Raw genomic sequence first — 25015 nt, forward strand, 5'->3', positions numbered from 1 at the left:
ATAGCCTAGTAGCAAAACACATATATTCTTTAAGATTTTTTTTTTAATTAACTATTAACTGAGTTGCATTTCAGCAGCCTCAACCCAGAATTTCCATTTTTGTCATCTTAAAAGTTTTCTGGACCTAAAGTAAGCATTGAGATTTTTCTGGTAACTACAGGATTTTTCCCAGTGTTTACTTGGCATAGGATTTTGTTCTAACTTATGTAGGTGAGGTGCTCAGAGTCATGCCAGGGCTGAGTTTCTCTTTCTGTGGGTGCAGTGCCTGCAGAGACAGCCCATGAGGACCAGCAGACTAATTTTAGATATGCAGCTCACATGTCTGTTATTGCCTGATGGGAATCTTTTTCCCTCAAGTGCAAGTATATATGGCAGTTGACTAGCAAGGTGATACAACCAAGAGTAGTTAGGCAAGATCTGTTTCAGGGAAACAATTTAGAGTGTGTAAATCATCCTACCTTTCAGCCTCACAGTGCCTACACAACTTTCAAGCCCTACAGGCATACCCTCCACTGCATCCAGTGAGAATGAAGAATACTGCTGTATTCCTTCCGTGCAATCCTGTTTGATTTGTACTCCGAGCAAACTTGTTAATTCGTCCTTGAATGCAGGTAAACATGTATGCTGTGGTAACTTGAGAAAACAAAAGAGGCTGTCTCTCCCTAGGTTGCCTGAAAATGCATCATCTGGGTTATGTTCTGTATTTGTTTTAATACAAATATAGTCGTTGTCCTCATCCTCCTTCAGAGCTATACTTTTTCAAAAATAAAATGGGATTGCTTTGACCCAACTCGTTCATGAAATTTTCAGAGTGGCCATTTCCCTTCTATTATCTCCCATCTCAGTTGTTCGATACTTTGTGAGGGTACCAAACTTCAGCAGTGTGCCTGTCAGTACTGTACTGCACCAGGCATGACGCCAAGAAGGTGCCACTTGAGATGCCAGAGAGGAAGCATGCCCTCCAGGCTAGTGAGGTGGCATACAAATACGCGTGTTCATCAGCAGAGAGTATCTGTCCTATATATGGCTTTTTGCCATTCTTGTTCAAGGTAAAAAGCAGAAACTTCACTCATCTTTTGAGTCCCATTTTCCATGTGCTGTCCTCCCTTTCAGTATGCTGCTCATCTTGGCTTTCCCAGGTGTGTTAGTCTTACCTTGGGTGAAGCCAGCAGCTGCCTGAATCCCAGTCACGTTTGTGCATGTCCTTACATCTACATCTCGCCATTTCCTGGTGCTTTTAAGCTACTGTTGTAATTTTTCAGCAAAGCATAATTTCATATAATGATCTCTCATGTATGTATTGACCAGACTCAAACCCACTTAGCTTGTGAAATTTGATAAGAAACAGTTCAAGTTGGTTTGGCTGCAGAGAATGTTTATTAAGTTTCGCAGTAAAAATCTGTGCCAAAAGACTAAGGGGCCACGTTCTCAGACAGAGCTGAGCAGCCTCCAAGCTGACACACATTGATGCTGCAAATGTCACATGTGCATGTATAGTACCTTCTTCTTTGTAAATGAGTTTCTTCATGGAGAAGCAGAAGTATTCAGCAAAGAAGTGTACTCTTTAAGGCTCTTCTCAGGTAATAAGGTAGACATGTATTTATCTTCAGACTCTGTATGTGTTAGTCCCCTGAAATGGCCTGTTTGTGGTTTTGGTGGGAAGTAGAAATGCAGTAGTTAATTTTCTATACCTCCCCTCTCTTCCCTCAGGGTGGCTGGCATATGCTCTCTGCTTACATTTGGTTTTTTGTTCCCTCTCCTATAACAAGTTTTCTCTTCTTCTTAAGACCTGCATCCTCTAATGATTGCAGAAAGTTCACTTTAAAAATTTGTTCCAGTTTTTATTTTAACAGTAGTGTCTCCCAGGAGACTTTGTTTAGTAGGGCTTAAATGCTCTTGTTAGGAAGGATTTAGCAAAAGAAATGGCTTCCATCAGCAGTGCAGGCTCCTTAGGGTGATAGGGAAATAGAGCAAAGTAGTACCAGCACACAGCTTATTTTGGAAAGACATTAACAGTCTGCAAACATTGAAATATCTCTTTATTTAAGGAGCACTCAATTAAGTCACAAAAACTTATGTTGCCTATATTTTTAAATGTCAATTTTAAACCCACAAAACTAATGAAGTCTAGTTATGGATAAAAATGGGGCTAGCATTGCATCTTTAACATATGCTGTTAATTTTTTAAATGTTTTCATACATCTGTGTGGCTCACAGATGAAATTTCCACCCCTAACTTCCTGGCTTTTGAGTGTAAGTCAGAGCATTGACATTCGTTTGAAAACCATGATATCTCTTTGTACTGAAAAGCTTTAAAAAAGATACAGTGATAGTAACTTATTGATAATTCATTATTAAAATAACCTGTTTCCAATTTTAGTTAGAAAAATATTTCATAGTAATGAAACTCAGATCCAAAAAAAAAATAAAAAATAAAACCACTTCTGCATTGAAGGAATGCCAAAAATCATCTGAAACCACCTCTATTTTGAGATTTTTTTTTCTTTACTCTTTTCTTTTTTGTTGTTTTTTGTTTGTTTGTTTGTTTGTTTTTAACTATTCCAGGTCTGGAATAGTAAATTTCAGCCTGGAGTGAGTTTTTGGCCTTCCTATAAATCCTAAAGTAAGTGTTTAATACCACCAACTGGCTTTTTAATGGTTCAACCCTAAGTCTTGCCCACCTCCCAAAAAAAAGCTGGAATACTTGAAAACCTCATAATTAGCATTACATTTTACTCTGAAGAAGCTGGCTCTCAGGCATCCTTTCCTATTTATTTTTGATTTTAATAGATTACAAGTTATAACATTTATGCTGTTTTAATAGGTTTATAGACCTACTTACTGCCTGATCATGTTGGGCAGTGGATGGCAGCCAGACCTGGCACGAAGCATTGAGGATGGCTGTGCTAGGCTGGAACAGCTGTGACCATTCTCTCAGTCTCCTTCCCCTTATGAAGGAGATGTAAGAGTGAAGTTTTCATGGGTGGTCATAGCTGAACCCATGAGAGAATTGGCAAGTCCCATTTTGATTTGCAGCTGTCATTTAAGTAGGTGAATAACTCTTGGTTTGTCTTATTAAATAGGATAAATGCCTTTCTGGGGAGTCATATTTGTCCAGTCATTTTGATTGACTGCATTGGAAAGACTCTACCTTTCATTAATATGGCAGACTTCCTTGAAATTTCCACTAGTCCAATCTCGGTATTTATGAATTTATGACCCCATTTTCTAACCACAAAAAATACCTAACTTTTCAGTCTTTTTTTTTCTTTCTAGTGAAACTTGAAAGTAATAATTAATTTTAATCTGGAGTAAAATAATACTTTGTGGGATTAGCCTTAACCTTTAAGAAACCTAAAATCTAAATGGTGATATTTTAATCAAATATGCCTAAAAATTCAGTACAACAGTGTTTTAAAACTTTAAAAAACTATGACTGAGGCTTTCAAGTTAGTACTATTGATGCAGAAATCATTACATTTACCAACTGAGGATACTGTCTGAATGCTGATTTTTTTAGGCTTTCAGTTACTGAATAGTTTTTTAGATATACAGAGTGTATTCTTAAACTGAAATCAGAATCATTTTGTAGCTGCATCAGTAATCATAAAGTTGCACTGTTTCAGTCAGTTACAACATACCATGTGAAATGCGCCAATTTTTGTCTACTAAATCATACTAGTGGTGAAACATGATTTTATATAGTATGCGATTCCATGACAGAAAGCAAAATTCAGTATATTTTTTCAGCTAAAGAAAACAAAATCAGTCTTCCCCTAGCATCTTATTTTCAGAGCCTGGTGTAATTAAGAGTACATTTTGTACCTAGTGTGACTGCATTCTTAAATACTTGAAATAATTTTAAATATATTTTTGTTTGTTTTAGGTTTAGGTAACTAAATTAAAGGGAATCATGTTCCATTTACATCATTAGGGAATATCTTCTAAGATTAAATATCTTCTAAGAGGTATATATAAACTTTTATTCAATAAAATTAATAGATCCTTACAACTCAGACTATTAATCTTTTCTCTGATTCAACTGGATTTTGTTCAGGATTCAAATGCAACTACTGGCAAAACAGTGACCAAAAAATTACAGCTTCCTTCTGTGTTAACAAGTGTTCTTGTTGCTGATGAAATAATTTAAAGCTTCGTTGTTCCCTCTATGGGTGACTAATTTACAGGGGAAGAAAGTCTCCATATTACAACAAAAGATCTCCTTTCTCCTCCTGCCAAAGGCAGTTGGGACTCAGAAATTAATCTGTAAGGATCCACCTTGCTTCTGGTCCATTAAGGACTTGTCTGTCATGGAAACTTTGATTTTGAGAAGCAACGCACTGTGTGGCAGTTAATGAGTTTTCCCAATAAACCTTGTTATCTCATGTACTGTTATCTCAGTGACATGAGATATCATCCCTATAATTCTGCTGTGTAGCATTTGCTTTCATGGATAACTCATGAAGGAATCCCAGGGGCCTCTTCTTGAATCTGTTCCCTTTTCTTTTCCAAGAATGCAAAAGCTGAAAGAAAACCACTCATTGTTTGCTGGTAATAGCAATCAAAACCACAATAGTAACCAGCTTTTGGAACTGGGCATTGGAATAGAGTAACAGGCATGCTGGAAACTAATATGGTTTACATTTAAATGTGTGTTTAATTTTTTTTACTTCAAGTTGTTTAAAAAATGCGTTGTTGTAATGTAAAAGCTCATTCCTCTTCATAGGTATCAAAGCAGCTAACATTTCAGTACAGTTTCCATATGTTAGGCTTTCAACAATGAAGTAATCATATGGCACAGACAGCTGTTGTGCAGAGTGCTGTAACAGCACATTAAACAGAATCCAGCAAGAAAAGGAGATCTGCTAAGCTGAACTACTTTGTGAGTTTAAAGTAGCCAGCAGAAATGTAAAAGAGCAGGGGTGTTCCTGCTGCAAATTAATCGAGGACTTAGAGGAGGAGAAGTTAGGTGCTCAAGACTTTTTTTATTGATGGATATGCTATTCATATGTAGCCAAAATGATTGAATTTGTAGCAGAACTGCTATTTATATCAGAATCTCTTTGGCTTCTGTCAGCAGGTGGCATTTCTGAACTGCATATTAGGTTGAATTAGAGTACGCTATGAACCATTAAATCCACTATTCAGTTAATAATCTGCAACAGCTTTTTCTTTGGGCGATGCACATTTATTCAGTATTGCTACAGCTAGAGAGATCTTGCTCTTTTGTGATGGGCTTCTCTTTTTAAGGACAGAGCACTGCAAAATATTCCTTGACTAACATCTTAAAGGAGCTTGAAATTAGACTTGGCAGGACAAGGCAGTGGAAACAAATACACGTTGATGGCATTTTGAAACTCATGCTGCAAATTCAGGTCACGTGCCCTTAAGGACATGATTAATGTTAAGCACCTAATACTGAGGAGATAAATGCTGCCCGACTTTGGGCACATAACAAGTGTTTTGTCAGACTGGAATGAAGTATTCAGCACTTGCAGAGTTGCAAACTCTAGAATTTATGTAGTCACAAAAGCCCAACTTTAGCCGTTCATTCCAAAAATTCTTCACCTGTGTTAGCATGCTGTCAATGCTTAAATTTAATTATTACACTTTATGCTAGTGTGGTATCATGCAGATGTAATCGAAAAAATAATGGAAAATAGAAATATGAAATCAGATCCCAGGGCTCTTGTGTTAAATTGTTGCTGAGAAGTGGGCTAAGAGTGCTACGTTTTGGTGTGTTTGACTTATGGGGTGTCCAGCATAATAAAAGCACGAATCAACCAAGCTCTACTGCAGTTTGAAAAAATATACTTTTAGATGTCTGAGGAACCATCTCAGTACTTTCTCAGAATTGTCTGCTTGTTTAACTACCTGTTCAGAGACTGAAGAACTTTTATGCTATGTTTTTATTAAAAATTAGATTTATAGACTCACTCTTTTATAAACAGTATGGGCAAATAAGTAAACCATACTTCACAAAATGAAGACCAAATTGTGTTCTCCAGCATAATGAAAGTTTGTCTGAAAGCATATGATATTTCATGCCTGCAAGGTACGATAAAATCTATGTTAAAATATCTTGAGGAAACTGTATTGGGGTCTGTGACAAAAGTTTCCTCTGAGGGGCTTCACTGGTGCCAGGATTTCACATTGCTGTGCGGATGATGGAAGAGAACTTTCTTTATTGGAGCCAAAATGGTTCCATCTAATTGCAGGTCTGGGGCTCTATATTAATCCTGCACACTAACTAATAAATACATATGTTTGCCCAGTATTTAGCAGTCTGAGGCACTTATTCTAACAGAGCCTTATGGGTGTTCTTGTAAAAAATAATTAAAAAAATAATGAATGACATTGTGCAAAACATATGACTTAACTATAATAAATGTGTGCTTAGACATGGTATGAGATTTTAACATGAGCTTTTGGCTGAGGTCGTGACTAAGCATGAATAATAAGTGAAATCTGTGGTAGTTTCTAGTTTCTGCCTTAAGGAATAGAGCTGTAGTAGGAGGTGTCTAATAACAATGAAAAATCATAAGTAAAAATGCAATTATTTCCTATAGAGGTTTTCTTAGAACAGGTGGGATTTGTTCCCAGCGACAGCTAAAAGATGGGGTTTTTTCAGAGCTAGGTGCCACATTCTCCTTCTAGGGAGCCAGGCTTTAACATTGTACATATTCATCTTTTTCTTCAGTAATCCAAAGTGAAAAATGCTCAAGTGCTCCACGCTGTGCTTGGCTAAGTGCTTCAGAAATTGATCTCTTTTTTTTTTTTTTCCTAGCAGTCATCTGCTGTCAGGTGACTGTCTGGGTTCTTTAGAGAGGCAAAAGTATTTATTATACTGGTTACTCAGGGAGTAAACCAAACCAAAAGAATTACAATCCCAGAACATACTGAAATTTATGCTTGGAGGATCTGCGGAGCAAAGATAATCCCATATTGCAGGCACAGCAACAGTGTTATATCTTGGAAGTGACTGCATGGCAAATAATAATTACTAACTTATAGCTCCAAATCAAACAGTTTGAAATTATCATGAAGACCAAGAAAGTTAACTTAGTCAGACCTGCACATTTATTGAAATCTGGCTGTGTGATTACCTGGGTACCTGCTCTGCAGTTTGGCTGGACACTACAAGAAAGATGAGAGTTGGCCCGGGCATGATGGCTGTTTCTCTTACAAGGGAGGCCATCGTGGGGGTTTTTTTGTCTCCTAGGCAAAACTGCAGTCTTTAAGGACTCTGCAAACCCAGGCCCCTTTGCCTTACAGAAATGATCCTGGTTTGTTTTACAGCGGGTTTGGGACCCTCCAAAGGCCACCTCTTTCAGTGCGGATGGACCGTGTGAATGAGGAGTGCTGGTTAAGTCTTTGCAAGGAGTACAGGGCCCCAGGTCCATGACTACAGTTCTTTCAGAGTCCTGTTGCTTTGGGGTACAGATCCTGGAGTATTTCTGCAGGGCTGTGCTAGACAAGCCAACATAACAAATTTTTCAGAGGTTTGGTATTGGCACTGATCAAGGGCGGTAACTTGTGAATATGAAGCAAAATTATGGAGATTCTCCTGGAACTAACCTTTTCTATGGTTTTCACAAAGACACATACCATGATAACCTCCCCTGCTTAGTCTTTTTTTTAACTGCATCCCAAACTACCTTACAACCTAAGTACAAAAAGGCCTATACTACATTCACAAAATTAAATTACTTGAAAGTGGTGCTTCTTACAATTTAAATTGGTTTCAAAGTAAAAAGGCTGTTTATAAGTGTATATAGAGAAAAATAAGATTGATATAAAATAGCTGGTGGGGAAAATAGGGTTGTGCTGTGAGGGGAAATATATGAAGACCTTTTTTTTAATCACAATTCTTTCATAGCTTTCCTCCACATTTTCTGGTTTTCTTCCTTTTTCTGCTTTATGGGTGCATTTCCCTTATAATTCTGTTGTAAATTCAGTAAAAATGTGTTGAGCCCCATTTGCTATAAAAATATGTTCTAGAAAGATTGACTCAGTTGTCAGATTTTGTGCTTTCTAGTAGAATTCTTAATCTTGCCAGAGAAAAAGGCATATCAAAAATTTAACATTATATTTTATTTCTCTCATGTTGCTCACTACAGGTAGCTTTATATGTAATCTTCTGCTTGTTGGACATCGTCTTCCTAGCCCCTTCAGAGCATTCTTGTTTGATACAGACATAAATTGAACCAGCAATTGTAAAGCTACTGCGCTGTAGAATTGTATTTTAATTGCACATACCTGTAATTAATTGTGTGGGAATTTTCACAGTACTCTCCCTAAGGAACAATTTAATTGAAAAGTAGCTGAGTTGTCTAGACTATAGCAACTCATAAAATCATCACTAGTTTTGGGTTTTGAGCTACAAAGCAGCAATAGAAACATGGCTTGTAGATTTAAAGTACTTCCAAGCACAGGAAATGTTTTATAATCCCCATCGTAGTAGTCTAACCTGGCAAACTGTTTTTAACAGGGTCAAGAACAAAAAATGTACAATAAGCTTAAAAGTAAAGATTATCTCTGTGTTAATTTGTGATAGGGTAGGAGGTTTTTTTGGTGTAGAAGTGCCCCCATTATACATAGACGTTTCTTCCTCCAAATGTGTAAAAAATATATATTTTGTAGAAAGCATATTGTGCCTACCTTTCACAGCTTATGGCATAGCTGGTTTAACACAGGAATAGTGTGACACTGAAAAAGGTACTTCAGTAGCTCTTGGTAACAATGACAGCATTCATTTTTGTGTGTTTATACTGCAAAGGCCAGTTGGTGGAAGGATTTTTTTTTTTTCTTTTTTACTATTTAGCTTTGTAAGTAATCTTCTAATTATTTTGAAAATTGCTAACTGAAACCACAAGTGTTTTTTTTTAAAGATAGAAACAGTAGTTGGCCACAGGGAGCTTTTAGGTGCTTATTTAAATTTTTTATTTTTGATATATATTTATTTATAATTGCTTATTTAATATATGCACACAAATATATATCTCTATATATACACACATGTATACATATACATATAAATACATATACATATATAATATTACACTCCAACATTAAACAGAATTTATCTGTACCATCATAGTGTCTCAAGGACTGAAAAAATTGCTGAATGCCTACCAGTGCTGTATGTCTGCACACTGAAAGTGGTTATGTTTTCAGTGCCTAGCAGGAAAAAGCCACACTCATTTAGGCAACACTTCAGTGTGCTGAAGATGATGAAACTTAAGCAAATGTTTGAGTTTTCCTTGCATTGTAGCCAAAGCAAATCAGAAGTAATAAAAAGCAAGGACTAACATACCATTTAACACTCGTTGACTTAAAACCCAGAGAGGTTTATTCGACAGGGGAAATGGTGTTTTTATGAGTTGATGTTAAATGGTAGATGATCATCAAAATTATGTAAAATTCTAGGAAAAACAGGGTTGTTTGTAGGTTTTGTGTGAGCTAAAGACTATGAAACATTTGCCGACCCCTAAAACCACAGATCCTCATGTCTTTTTAGCACTTGTGGCCTGGCAGGTGGAAGACACCACCTTAATTCTTGCTGAAGATGAAGATTGGTGCTTTGTCCATGCTAACAGAGGCTCCCTCTTGTAAGGTTTTTCCATATATAGTCAGACAGCACCATTCACGGTATTTTCCGAGCACTTCTGCCTCTAATGCCAAAGGATACAAGAAGCCAAGGAGCAATGGAAAATAACAGATTGAAAAGTACTTTGATTTCAACTGCAGCCCAGTGATACATCATCTGAAACAACTCACACCTGCTAGCATACGTTTTGTAGACCTGATTGAAACAGTGATAGCCTCAAAGCAAGGTTTGTCACAGCATACCAGGCACAGTGCACATTTTATTTTATCAGAATTTTTGTCTTTAAAAATGAGAGAGGAGACATGACTCCCCGCTGAATGTGTTTTTAAGTTTCAGGTGTTTAAAAATGCATTTCTTGCTCAAAAACACAAAGTAGGATTAATTAAAAAACATAACAGATCTTTCCTGTAGATTTTGTGCGTAGTTAGAATGACAGAAGCCTTGATTTTCACTCAGTAATGGATAGGCTTTTTAGCCCTTACTGGTAATTCTGAGTATTAGGGCTAGCTCTCAAATTATGGCGATGATGTTTCTTAAATCTAGACGGTCAGAGCATTTAAAAGCAAGCAGAGAGAAGCAGCCAGTATATTTTCATGCAGATTAAATCCTCCCTCCCTTCAGTACATTGAAGTGGAGAATCTGCCATTGCCTCTCTCATTGCTGGTCAGGGGTTTGTAACTCTCTTGTGCCTCATAAACATGAAATTCCCTCAGCCCAAAGCTGCTGAAAAGGCGCTGAGGTGCCTTGCTTCTCTGCAGCTCCTCCACACCCTGGTCCTCCATGGATAGCCTGCATTGAACTGGTCCCTTTGCCATGATGCAGCCCATTCACACATGAGGGTCAAAGGTCCAGCCCAGGAGCATCTTGGAAGTCCCCACGTAGCTGGATGATGCTGAAATCAGCACAGCTACTTGCACAGTAATAGCAATGCCTTGGATTGGAGCCTGGTCGCAGCTCGGTGCATCCTTCTGGATTTGCACACTTGTGAAGGCAAAACACACGGCAGTCGGGGTGGGTAAGGACTGTGTGCATTAGCAGTTTTATGATCTGTATTGTAAGTGGCTGAATAGCTTTTGTACAGCTGTAAAGCATGCTTAACCCAATGTTATAAAACATGTCTCAAATGTATTTTCATAGCTTCATAAACTGTAGTTCATTTATGTTGGTACTTTTTATTGTAATCCTTTATCTTAAACATGAAACTGTTTCCTGATACCATTTTTTTTTAATGAAAAAAGGGATAAAGAAGAGAAAAGAAAAACTGCTGTTTTGTTATATGCATCAGGAGAGTCCTTAAGTACAGTAATAGTGCCCTGAACTTGTATTTTTATATTTCTAACCTCAGAATGCAGGCCTAGCGACTAAAAAGCCAAAATAACATTAATTATGACTGTTCTTCGCTGTGGTTTTTGGAGTATAAGTTTGGAACAGATGTTTGGGGGGAGTGGAGGGGGGAAGGAAGGATGGATTGTTTCTTTTTCTCAACCCCAACTGGTTTTAATTCTTTCTTGAACATTTTGAGAGTATCTTTAAACATTTGCCAGAGTTCAATTAACATCCTGTGACTGAAGGTGGAAAATGTCCTACTTTGTTTTTCTTCAAATATATACCTGCTCTTGCTGCTCGTGCCAAAGCCAGAAAAAGAAAGGATTCCAGCTGGCATAGGTTTTATTACTGTTACATTAATTTGCAGGTTAAGCCTCGAGTTGGGAGGGGTCTGCTGGATTGAGTTATTTATTTACTTTTTTTATTTTCATGATTTTTAAAAAGTGCCATGTAAAACACTGCTATTTAATTACAGGAAGGTTACAGTCCTTTTTGGTGAGCGTTTAACAGCTTATTCTTGTTTACATGAAGTTGTAGAAATCTAGTTTTAAAATATGTTTAAAGTAGAGATTGTGTTCATGGGTTTATCATGTTTTTTCTGTACTATGTATAAACAGAAGATTGTACATTATTGAAAGCCCTTTTTTGTGGAAAACAGGATTGGGAAAAAAAGTTTATATAAGAATGCAAAATAACTTCCCGAGACTATTGGCGCAGTGTGACCATAAAACCTCAACAGCACATTGTGCAGTGACATTATAACAATTTGCTTTAGCACCTCTGCAGCGTTCTCAGAAAGTCCTGTTCTACAAAACACATGCCGTGGTGTCAGTTGACTGTTTTTTTCCAGAATTGGTTCTTTACATGCATGTTTTTGTGATTAGTTGCTGTTCCACAAGTAATTGGACATGGATTTTTTTTTCTTTATTTAGCTTATTACATGTATGTTTTATTTGCATACATTTATACATTCAATAAGTTGTAACATATCTGCTTATATAGGTGTGCAAACTCCTTTTAGTGGATTTATAATCTCTGGATTGGGATTTACAGTATTAAAGGTTGTATTAAAGACAGTATTAAAGTTATTTACAGTTTTAAAGACTGTTTTTTGATATACCAGTATCAAGATACAGATATATCAAGAAAGAAAATGGCACACAATTAGCTCCTAAGGCCAGATAGAATCCAGCTGCTCCACGAACCCCAATATTGGCTCTGAAGGGCTATTTTTTTTCAGCCTGAGTGTTGTTAGATCTGTTTCTCTTGTAGCCCAAAATGGAGAGCAGATCTCATGTGTAAATAGTTCCCAATTTTCCTGACAGTGAATAGGAATATATGACACTCATATCATACTAACAGTAGTTTAAATGGAAATCTTTGTGTTTATTTTGTACCTTTATCATTTTAGCTTTACTTCCAGGATTTTAGGGTGATTTCCCATATAGGCTACCTCAGACAAAGTCATTCTATACCAAAATACAGTATATTCAGGTTTTACCTATAGAAGTGTTCATATGCTTTCCAAAGTGGATCCAAACCTTGCAATGGAATACATTTTCAGTCACTTAAAATTCAGCATGAGCTTACACTAAGCATTGAAATGAAAACTGCAGGTGATGTGAAATGTTGGAATTGACCTGTCTACCATTTCATTTGAAACACCAAGGTGCTCCATGGTCTGGGTGTGTAACCGCGTGTGGTTTCATCCTGTTTGAGGTACCACCCTCCAAAAGAGCTGGGGGAAGTATCTTCGCAGACTGTCCTCGTGACTGTGTGAGTTACAGTTGTCACTTCTGTGGTGACCACAAGAGAAGAGGAATACCCAGAATATCCACCCATATCAGAAATATCCACCCATATTCTTAGTTGCTCAAGTGTTCCCTCCTTCAGTATACCCAACCCTAGGGTCTGAAAGCTACTATTCAAATGATGCAAACAAACAGGACAAAATATTTTTTTGTCTAACTTGTTTTCTCTAGTGCTTTTAAGTATCTTGTGCCTAAAAATAATTTACATTTTTTAAAGGTACATTTTTTAAATTCTCTCATTTAGTTCACTAACTGAACCTTGCTTCAGCCAGAGACAATTGAAAATGAGTCCTTCTGAGTAGCAGTGTATCCTAAACAGTTTGTTATTTAGTGCTTGATACTTGATCTGAGCTAGGAGAGAACTGAAAGGAAGGGTGGTTTCTCCAGAAGACACTGTTCTGGCCAAATCCTGCTCTGACTAGTGTCATGAGGAAGAGTAGGATGCTGGCAGCACTGTCAGCTGAAGGCAAGATGAGGAACTGCTCCTGGCATGCGCGCGTGTGAGAGCATCCCAGCAGCGACCGCCGCAGACCACACACCCGCGGGACCCGCTGCGTGGGGCTGGCAGGGGCTAGCAGGACATGCCCTGCACCAGTCCCCCCCCCTTGGCACGAGGCCAACACAATAATAAGTTGTAATTGCTATTTTGATGGCTCTTTTGTGATCATGCAGAGGGATGGAGGCCGCTGCCAGCCTTGGCAAGTGCCCATTTGACAAACCGTAACCATCTCAAGCAGCTCCCTCGAGTGACAGCAAAGCTGCCCAGCATGCAATTGGCTTTGAGAACAGATTTGCCTCTCCTCTCCCAGAAACAAGACTTGGAAATATTTACTGGGATGAGAGAAAACTCATAACTACTTGTGCATCCACTGGCTGAAGAAGGGCTCCAGCGTTCACCGTGATAAACCTAGAGCTCACTGGGTATGTAAGTGCTTAATCCAAACAGTGGAACTGTGCTTGCAGTCTAAAATACCAGTGTCTGTAGCACTGCACAGTGCTTTGTTTAAACTACACTGGGTTTTCATCTATGTCTGCATCGTCTTTGTGGACATGAATGGTAAAAGTATTTTTGAAAATGCAGGAAATTAATCTGAATTGACCTTTCACAAAGGCTGAAAACCACTTTCTGTCCTCTGAGTCCCCTTCTGCCCCCAAAACAAGCAAGCAAGCAAAAGAAGGACCCTGGGTTAGTCTGGAGGATCCAGTGTCTGAAATCTGCTGGAGTTTGCAGAGCCAGTCATTGTGCCACCCATACCAGGTCACAGCTGGGAGAGTCCTGCTGCAGCTTCTAGATAGAGACTTGCATAGAGGCTTTGACACGTATTATTTAACTATTTTGTATTTCATTGTCCCTAGCATTTATTCCTTGTGCTTTATAGAAAGGAAGAATGTTTCATTTTGAATGACTTGATATATCTTTAGATCAGCATGAGTATGATCTAAAGCTGATCTTTAGATGATACTGAGCTCTATCAGTATATGAGCTGTGGGAACATTCTCCCTGGTTATGAGTATGGAGGAAGCTGTGTGCATCCATGGGCACAGAGGGAAGAAGTTTGACAAATCCATAAATGTGCTTTAGTATTAGACCAAAATTCACATAATTCACTTTTATAATGAAAGAAACTGTTGCAGTATATGGGAATGCAAAGTTCTTAACATAAGAAGTGCTCTCATAAAACTGTTTCTATGAAATGCAAACTGCAAGTCCCACACGGGACAAAGTGTGAAGCTGAATTTTTATGAGAAATCCTTGGAATTACCATGAACTTTCAGTGACACCAGCAATGTTGGTTCCCACTGCAGTAAGCTATTTGCTCATAGTTATTCATTGTATACTTAAATGTATGCTTTCTGGTCTCAAAAATAATTGGCAAGAATGTTTTGAGTTTGTTTTTCTTCATGGGAGGAGAAAGGAAGAACTCATAATGTTCTTGATCAGAGGTCAAGATAGATCCTACTCATTGTAACGGCACACACAGCTTGTGCTGGTTTTAATCAGCTTTGTCTCTGTTATATTTAAAGGCACAGTATAGAAAGTCTTTAGATTTGAAAAGCAACATAACTACAAATGATGTGCACCTACTAGATTCTTTTGAAGTTCAGGGGAAAATCCTCTGTAAATCTCATGGTGGAATGAATTCACTAACACAAAAGGCAGAATTTATCTTGGCTACAGTCGTGTGAATTCCAAATAAGCCCCAGAAATATAAAAGATAAGGCCCCAGATTTTCAGTAGTGTAACTGGGATGTTTTCTATTCCAGACTGTCAAATTATTACCTCTCTGCAAAATATTTCTTAGCTATTTAAATTACTGACTTCATATACTGGAAAAAGAAAAAGTAGTAGATGGGCATTCAAGTGGTGAGATCTTTGCTGTAGGATTAAGTGATGTTCTCAATGATTTCAACAGCAAAAACTGACTGGAAGAAGAGGTAGACCAAGTCTTTATAGCGCAACTTTGCTTTTTATCACACTACAAAGGCTTCTTACCCTGCAGTCAGTAATCATAATCCCTTTTCATGCATGTCTTTACTTTTGGCAAGTAAACTGCTGTGATGCAGACAGCTTTCTCATTTGTGATGGGTTGTTTAAATGCAGTGTGAAAATTACAAGAGAAATAATTTGCCAGAACTCTTTGTGACCCGGTATGTTTTCTGTTGCCTCATAACTGATAATTTCATGTGATACCTGGCTCCAGTATGGCATTCTATGCGAGCTGCGCCTTAGTGCTGTGCAGCTCAAGTCCACCTCCACCAGTGGAGTCCACCTCCCTTTGAGGGGGAGTGGCATTGTCTCACCATGGAAAATTCCAGAAGAAAAACCCCAACAAACTAAACTGGCATTCTTTCCTTGCCTTTGTTTTATTTAATTTTTTTGGTCTGCTGGGGGCAGCACAGATGAAGTGAGTCTTTTGGCAAGGCCATTGGAGTGAGGAGTGGGGAAATGGCTTTGTGGGCCAGGACTGAGAGAATACTGCATGCGAGGGTGGGCTCAGTATTAAGATTTAACATAGTCATTTGGATAATGAAGCAGTGGGTTTAGGTTAGGCCGAGGTAGAACTATGTAGGGTCTCTGAATGAAAGCCAGATGATTAAACTGGATATTATGGTAAAGAGTAACGAGCTAGCAAGGAACCTCAGAAAAAGCATTGCCAGAGGAGAGAGGTGGAGAAGGCAGTTTTCTTGCTATTGTAGAACTAGTATTTAGTTATGTTAATAATATTGTACATTGCCTTGCTGAAAGCACATGCTGCTCTATCAGCCAGATATTTCGATGCTTTGCCTTAGAGAACTGAATGTTGTTGAGTTTTGAGGAGGGTTCTTTTGCCATTCACACTTCTGAAGCCTGATTCTGATATTTTTCCCTTGAGTACTGATGGGGGAATGATCAATCTGCCTTCCAAGCACAATGAGGAATGGTAAAGCCATTAGCACACGTGCTACAAGAACAGCTCTGCTCAGTCCCCCAGAAGGGCAGTGTGCCCCAGCAGAACGTCCTGTTTTCCATGTGCATGGCAGCATCCACAGGGAGATCAGTGAGCCAGCTCTCTTGGAGCTCTCTTAAGAGTTATTGCGAATACTTGCCCAAGTCACGCAGTTGTTACACCCTGGACCAGGCCATTGGTTAAGATGCAAAGGCGTGCAATTATTTTTTTTTTTCCTTTCAAAAATAAATATTTACAGATATAATTATGAAATACCAACCAAGTTTGAAAAAAAAAAAAAGCAAGCAAGCAAGCTCTATCTTGATCAAAGCGTGCTGCTGCGCACTTCCCCTTCGGCGCGCCGCTGGTCCTCTGGAAAGCTGCCCGGAGGAGCCAGGGCAGCCGCCGGCTCGGGTTGCAGTTTGTACACCTGACGTGTAGCTCAGGGCCAGGGACTCCTGCTCGGCGTGGGAATGGCTCCGCAAACCCACCGCCCTCAGCATTTACACCACTTAATTAAAATACCTCATCTAGGGGCTGCTTATAACGGCAGCACCAATCTGTGTGTCGTGCTTTTTGTTTTTCCTCTTGTTTTATTTCTCCCCTCTCTGATGTGTTGTGCGCAGTCAGCAAAGCACCACATGAGTTGCCACTCTTAGACACTGACAACTAAGGAAATTAAATTCTGAGGCAGAATCAGTTAAAAGCATGAATAAATCAGTGTTGTTTTTCTTTGACAACTGAAACAACATAATTATTTTAAGGTTAAATTTTTATTGGTCATGAATTCTTTTCAAGGCAGTAATTTTTTTGCATTTTCCTTATACCAAGACCGTTTAAAATACATTTTGGGATTTTTTTTTTTTTAAGACAGTAGAAACAATAGAGTTCAATAGGCCACTGTTAGGTAAAAGCAGCGATAGACTGCAACTCCAGCTTTGCATGAAGTAATATGGCACCATTAGTATTACTGTTTTGTTCAAGAAGAAATACATATTTTTATGGTCATTTTTATGAAAAAGCTCATCATATATGTAAAATCTGTAATGATGTCTGGATTTAAAAATTTAAGACTGGAGCATTTGCTTATGTTGTTTAAACAAGTGGTTTGACTATACTCGACCAAGTGTTGTATTTTTGTTCAGGTAAGTTATTTAAAAAACACCATAAGGGTGGTCTAATCTCATGGATGCTTACACACACATTTTGGTCTTTTCTGTCTCTCTCCTTCACTGAGTCTACCAGTAAGTGAAGTACGGGCAAAAGTTCTTGCAGAATTGGTTCTTACTGTACAAAGTTATTAGAAAAATTAAAAGGGTGCCCTTTAATTCCTTTGTGAAAACCTAGGGAAATGCATAACAGCACTGATTGCTGCTTCTTCCTACTGTTCTGTGTATCTCTTCCCTTATTTACCGTATTGCATATTAAGTTTTGTAGAGATTATTGCTTTATAAAAGTGGCCTCCTCATTATCACTAAAAGGAATGGTATCCTTAAAATATGTCTAACAGTCTCAAATGGTGTTTTCTTTGGGAGGCCAAAGTCCTGTTTGGGAGGAAATCACCCCTTCATGAGGGAGCTCACAAGGGGCGTGATTATAATGGCAGAAATTTTTGATATCAGTGTTTAGAATTGTATACTTTGTCATCCTAGGAGTGCATATGTGTATTTACAATAGGGTTTTCTGTTGCATTTGCTTAAAAAAAACCCCACTGAGCTAAAAAGTTTGAAAGGAACAGCTTGAGGAATTTTTTCCATCAAGATACAATCAAGGGCAGGAAATCGTAGAAGCAGAGTTGTGGGTTTGCCTCCATTTTTTTATTAGTTAATTAAACTATAACAACTCTTAACTTCATTTTAGGTTAACTGTTCCTAGAGTTCAGAAATATTTTAAGAGGTCAATAATGCTTTCTTTGGCTTTCACTCGTTCGGTGTGGGATAAGGAGTCGCAGTCAGCAGGGCAGAGTTTTCCAGATGTGCTGCAGAGCGTGTGTGCGTGCGCTCATGTCGACAGTTGTTGCTGGTGGGAAACCATCCATCTTTCCTCATCTGCGCACCACCCTGTATGGATGAGAACCACAGGAAAGAAACGTGGACAGCCTGACATCTGTAAGCGAACTTACAGTATCTGACTAAAGCTCAGGAGCCCTGAGTGCTTGCAGCTACCAGTTGACACGTGTTGTTACTCAGCGATGAGTCTGACTGGGAATACTGGGGGAGGGGGAGTCTGAAGGGAAAAGTTTGAGACAATGGGTGTGAATTTAGTTTCACCAGAAGCAAAAAACCCCTGAAGAACCCATAGTGCGTTGCAGCACGGGTTTTTCCTGCGAATTCGGGACGTTTCTTTTTTAAAAGTGCCATGAGGCATCTGTCTGCATCTTCTTCTCGGTGCATAGAGCTGCTCAGAGGCGTGCACTAAAAGGGCATATGAGGGAAGCAAATAGAGCCATGGAAGTGTCACATAACTGTCTTTAATAACGGGAGCTATTCCAGCACTTGGAGCCAAATTGTCTTTCAACAGAAAGGATAAAATTTAGCAGAACTGGGAAAGGGAAAAAAGAAAGGGGAGGGGAAACACAGCACCACCTCCTGCTGACACCACAGAAGTTTCCCTCAGCTTTCCCTTTCTCTCCCTCTCTATGCATATATTTTCTTTTTAATCAGCTGGCTCTTCCCTCCTCTGCTTTTTTTTTTTTTACTGTATTTTTATAGTTGGAATTCTGCTTTTCTAATTTCTCTTGTTTCACATTTAACTTCTTCAGAGGATTTCATTAATAGTTATTGCAATTAAAAATAATACATAAACTCAGCACCAGCTGCTCAGATGACTGTTGTAGCATATCTGGAACATAATGCGGTCTGTTCAGGGCAGCCACACAATGCAATTTATCCCCACACCTGAGGGAATGAATTTCACAACTATAATTGCTACAATATAATTCTTATTAATGTCGTGCTATAATTCCTATTAATTCCAAAGGGCTAGTAAATGCATTAAGACTTGTCAACATATTATTTTACACTGTTTATGATCTGTAGAATTACACTCTTCAGTATTGTATTGCATAAAGAAATGCCTTAAAATTAGCCTTAATGGGGGGGGCAAGAGGGAGCACATTTTCTGTTCAGGCACTGGGAAAGACGGATCCTGGTGTTTGAGAAACAATGAAACTGCACTTTCAAATCAGTCCTTTAAACTTTCTGTGCCACGCAGTTAACAGTTTATGAAGATATATTAATAATGCCTCTCCTGGTTATTAGAAAAAGAACCACTGGTGTCTTTATGAAGGAATAAATAACTACAAGAAAGATAGGGTTATAAAATTATAAATAACTGTCTTCCAGAAAACACAAAAGTGGGGAAATTACAAGTCATTATAACTGATGTAATAAATGCAGAATGGCTTATCTTGCTCTGCTCTTATTTATTCTCTTTTTATCTGACTATCCTGCTTTTCTAGGTAGTGAATATGATGAGGAGGAAGTAGACTATGAAGAATCAGACAGTGATGAGTCCTGGACTACAGAAAGTGCTATCAGCTCTGAAGCGATCCTTAGCTCAATGTGCATGAATGGAGGGGATGAGAAACCTTTTGCCTGTCCTGTTCCTGGATGTAAAAAAAGATATAAGGTAAGTAGTAGTGCAGACCTACCTTCTTCCTTGATAGTGTAGTCAGGACGAAGCTTTTAAAATCAGTTTGCACCTTTCTCATTTAATACTTTTCACAATTATGTTTGTGGTATTTTAGCAGAATATTTTATTCACTGGTTTCCTCTCAAGCACAGCCAACTTGTCAGTTTTACAAGCGGTGCCTTTTGCATCCCTGTCTGTCAAGACAGATTACATACAGTGACTCTTTTGCTTTACACCTTTTAATGAGCTTTTTATTATTTAGACAAATTTACTGCAGAACGCAGGAGGTATACTACAAGCAAAATAATCTTGAGTCCCTTTCAGAGACACGAAATAAAAAGCTTTTGCTCATCTGTGCCAAAGGGATTCCTTCTGCTTAACTGCTAGAGATACTGCTCTTCTTTAGTGAGAATGTGCCCAGGGTACACTTTCTGGTAAAGATGATGTGCAGGATGTGGTGGTTAACATCTTGCAAGTCAGAATTCATCTCAGGAAGGCAGAGTCTTGGAGAAATTCAGGCATCATTCTATCCTGGGTCCAAGTCCCTGTGACCCATCTGTACAACCATCAATGACCCCGTGTGCAGGGCTTGCATCACTGCGTGACATGCTGGGAAACAATTCCCCAGACCCCCCACCCCTTCTTTAATTAGTCTCCATCAAGAGAAATTTTTATCTTTTTATTAAAGTGAAACATTTCTAAATTTGAACGTTGAGCTGGCTGATGTTGTGATGTTGATCACGTGTTGTGATGTTGTGAGGGACAGGAATGTCGCTTCACATTAATCAGTGCAGAGACAGATGAAATTGTATTGAACAGCTTGGACTTCAGTATGGTATTCTCTAGTCATTCACATTTGGGAACAGAAATAGCATATTAGCATACTTTCTCTAAGTAATTTTCTGACATTTTTGCATGAACTACTGGAAAATTGACTTATACCCTAGAAAAAGCTGCAGTGGTCGGGTCAGTTTTATACTTGTTCTATTTTATGGCTTCTCCTTTAAATAACTGACAAGTAGGGACTTAAAAGAGAAGATAAATATGAAATAGAAACATAGGAGAACCAATAGCATTTCAGCTAAAACTGTTAGGACAAGAATGAATAAACTGTGCGTGAAACCATATTGTGGATGAAAATGTGTTTCAGTGATGCTGCAGCTGCAGCTCTGGGCTGGTAGCAGCTCCCACAGCAGCAAATCACAAGACTCAGATTCCTGTACAGATCACTTAATATTAACAATACTTACACAAGCAGTGTACTCGTTTCTTAGTGACATAGAAGTCTTTTTGCAGAGATTATCCTGAACTACGTAGTGTTTATTCTCCAGTTATAGGAAAAACTGAACACCATCTCGGGGCCAGGGCAGAGGGAAAGATGTTTTCAGATTATTTGCAAGTATTGCTTAGCAGATATATCCACGTTATTCAAGATCAGTACTTTTCTTGTGTGCGGTAGAAGCTGTGCCAGACAAAGCATATGGTATAAAAGCTAAATCCCTAGCTCAGGAAGCAAACAAGCCATGGTGATTGTTAGAAGTTGCTGTGCCCAGAGGGCATCTATACATTGCAGAAAACATTCACTTAATGGCAAAGACTAGAAGGAGAACCCTGTAATTTGCTATATCCTGTCTGTTCTCTGTTTGACTGCCAGCCCTCTGTCTTTTTATTGCCCAAATAAGCAAGCTGTTTGTGCCTGCTTCTGCTATCTCACTACCTTCATCTCAAATGTGTGAGGACTGTCTATAAGGGATGTCTTGTACACCATTAATGTTAGAGCAGTGGGACAGGGAACAAATTAACGACCCCTACAGAGGCTGACAGAGAGCAGCAGCAAATAAAAAGTACCGTATTTTCCTGAGAGACTCACCTCTGTTTAGTCCTGATAGGAAAACACATTTCCTTAAACTCTGCCTCACCTCATTTCTCTTTTCTGTGAGCTCTGTTTCCTCCCTATTTCTTTTCAGCTTATTTTTTTTTCCTTTTTACATTTTTATCTTTGTTTCCTTCCTTTCAGCTTCGTGTCAGCTGTGTTTCTTGTTTCCTCTTTATCTTCCTTCTGTTTAACCCCCCCCTCAGATGAATTATTTGCAGCGCCTGGGTAGGGAGTCCTGTGATCAAAGCACTAGGATTTTCTGGTGGGTATTGGATAATCACAGTCAAGACAGTAAAACAATTATAGTGCTCCAAACAGGAACACAGACATGTACATACAGTAATTGCCAGACTCACTTTACGGCTGAGAAAGGATGCATTCCTTTAGGGAGCAAGGAGGAAAGGAAATACACAGTTTTCTTTTGTCTGGCCTTAGGTGACGTACGTTTGAGGAGCAGAAGTGGTATTTTTAGAGATGTTATTTGTATTAGAGTACTTCTTACAGGACCCAGTAGGGATGGGACACCTTTTTGCAAACAATGTACAAGGATAAAAGATGGCCTCTGCCCTGGAAAGTCATTATGGAAAGGTAAATAAGACAAGAATGAGTACAACAAATACTCCTAAGGAATGGGCTGGGGCAGACAATGGAAACTGTAATAAGAACATGTTTATACACAAGCCCAGATGTGTATCAGAAGACCCTGCTGGCCTCCTGCCCAGCAGTTATCTCCTGGCACTTTCCCATAGGCAGTGCAAATAAAGTCACAAACATTTAGTTCTTCTTCAGGAACTTCATTTTTTCTTTTAAAAATTGTTTGCTTATAATACATATTGGTTCTCTATAGAGTATGGCACAGATTTTCCTGAGGAGCCACAGATTCTGAGGGGAGACAAAAAGCACAGGGGTTTTTTTTAGTGATACATAAATTTGTTCGTGGGATAGTCAGAAACAGCTAAATTAACCTGGAGCACACTGACTTCTAGATGCTTAAAACACAAACCTCTGAACTAATTTCTGAAGTTTGCTTTCTTCTTTAATTATGACTTAGGGAAGAAATTATAATTATTTTATAGTTTTCTGTTTATGGATTTTTTTTCTTCTTACTGTGATTTGTGTTTGCTGCCTGAAATCTGATTTTTAGAAAACCATTTGCATGATTCGAAGGAGGAACCCAAAGGTTTTATCCTTGTTTCTGTGGAGTTCACCCTCACCAGATTTTGAATTTGCATCCACATTTAGATGCTCTGTCCAGAAATGTGTGGGTATTGAGTAGTTATCGTGCTTTGCAAAATACCACCTGTAGGAACTAAAATGGGGATTTATGAATGTGGCAATTAGTTTGCCTTTTATTCAATACCACCCGAGTGGTCTCCAGCTCAGAGAAGGATATTCAAAATGTGTATATGATTTAGATAAGCTTATTGAGGCAACATCCGAAGAGCAAATGAAGTTTGATACAGAATAGATAGATACAACAAACCCCACAAATAATGCATATATACTACTATAGAGAAAACCCTAGAGTATTTGTCCTAATTTTTTCAATTTGTGCAAATACAGTAATAAAAGAATAATAGATTTCTGTGCATACAAAATGTAGCTTATGTGCATGACTTCTTTTTGGCCTTGGGCAAGAGGAGAAGTGGTACCTTCCAAGACTGCCAAGGCATTGGGCTTCTCTGTCTGGAGGTAGTGGGATGAGGGTCCTAGGCCTGTCAGGTGGGGAAAATCCACAGGAAGGCTCATCTAAGAGTGGTGAGACTCAGCAGAGCTTAGGAAAGGAGAATATTGAAAGGGGAATTTACTTGAAAGAAAGGAGCAAGCCAGAGTTTGCAAGTTGAACAGAGGAACTGGACCCGCCCAGAAAACTTCAAGAGGAAGAACCAGGAGTACAAAAACATTATATGAATGTCCAAGGCTGAAACAAGAAATCTCCAAAAAAAACCCATCCTTTTGCCGTCTCTCTTCCTGCCTGAGGAGGGTGGCAGGCTCTTTGCAGTGCAGCGTCTTTGTGAGTCCTGCTGTGCAAGGGGCCCTGCCCAGCAAGAGCCCCTGTGTTCGTGCAAACCAGGCAGTGCCATTCTAAAATTCTCTATCGCCTCCTGATCTTGTTCCAGGTTAATGATTGTTTCCTTCTGTTTAAGATTTTAGATTGCCCTTCTCTACTGCCATCTTCTTCCTCAATCATTTGTGAGAGTAAATAGTGAGCAACCTGAGTAACCAGAGCAATAAAAGTGATGTATGACTTTGGCTGTGGGCTTTGCTGTACCTCAACAAACTCAGCCCAGACGTACAACGAAGTGTTTACATTGCAGCAGTGGAAAAAGTGCTGAAGAGTCCACTGTAACTCTAACAACAGTTTCCTTTTAGACAGGAGTACAGGTCAAATTTCATGTTGTACAAGCTCCTCATGCTCTGCGTGGTTGACTGTTTATCAAACCTTCCATGGCCCAATTCATCCCACATAGGTTTCTGGTTTAGCATTTCCTTAAATTTTTCTGCCTGAAAGTACTTTTCCCCCTTCATCAAAGCATGTGGTGTACAGGAGCTGAGTGGATCATTAAAAAATCTGTATCAGAAGAGTACCATTGGGATGGAACAGCGAGGATATTTGTGATTGCAGATTTATGGCATCTGTAGCAATTGATACTAACTCAAAAGAATCACAGAAAAATTAAAAGTCCAAACAGCTTTTTGTTAGGAAAATAGCGTTATTATAGGGTAAAAGGGCTTAAGGACAGCTTTGTTTTTAAAACTTCACAGCAGCAGCAGAAGTTTAGCAGGTCACCCCCATATTTTCTCCTCTTTTGAAGGTGCAGGTCCTTAAGGGTACTCAGATGCTGACAGATGCCTTTTGAGAGTCCTCTTGTCAGCCAGTGACGTTCCTTGCCCTCCTCCACCCTAATAATCCTGTTGCTGAGTGGGTGCTGGAAGTTGCAACTGTGTACAGAACCATCTAAAATCTGCCTCTGGATCTCAGATTACTTGCAGAGAATTCATTTTGCTGCTCTCAAGGCTGATGTGTAGCTTTGATGTGCTCTTGCAGTTGTGGTGGTACAGTGTTCTGCCTCTTCTGAGTGCTGTGCACCCAGATATAACCTGCACTGATGGCTCATATTCCTGTGTCTTGTTTGTGTTGGAGATGGAAGGTTCTCAGGTCCCACGTCTCAGGAGACAGCTGTGCAGGAGTCGTTCAGAAGTTTTAAGGGTGTAAAGGACAATTCAGGGGCTGGATTTGCAACTTTAAGTGAGGATTCAGTGCCTGGATGCTTTAGAGGAGAGGAGCACAAATTTTTGGGCAGAGCAGTTGCTTGCAGTCTTGCACCAT

At 38.9% G+C, this 25015-nt stretch overlaps 1 protein-coding gene across 1 annotated transcript in view; it reads left to right on the forward strand.

The window, feature by feature from the left end:
• Positions 1-25015, forward strand: part of JAZF1 (JAZF zinc finger 1) — an 86756-nt gene that overhangs the window by 57981 nt on the left and 3760 nt on the right. The window contains exon 3 of the mRNA XM_008920408.2: positions 19636-19805. Coding sequence (XP_008918656.1) covers positions 19636-19805 — 170 coding nt within the window. The remainder of the gene's footprint in view (positions 1-19635; positions 19806-25015) is intronic.

The sequence above is a fragment of the Manacus vitellinus genome, unplaced genomic scaffold (assembly GCF_001715985.3).
Source record: "Manacus vitellinus isolate BGI_N305 unplaced genomic scaffold, ASM171598v3 scaffold_3_pilon, whole genome shotgun sequence".
In the NCBI taxonomy this organism is placed as follows: domain Eukaryota; kingdom Metazoa; phylum Chordata; class Aves; order Passeriformes; family Pipridae; genus Manacus; species Manacus vitellinus.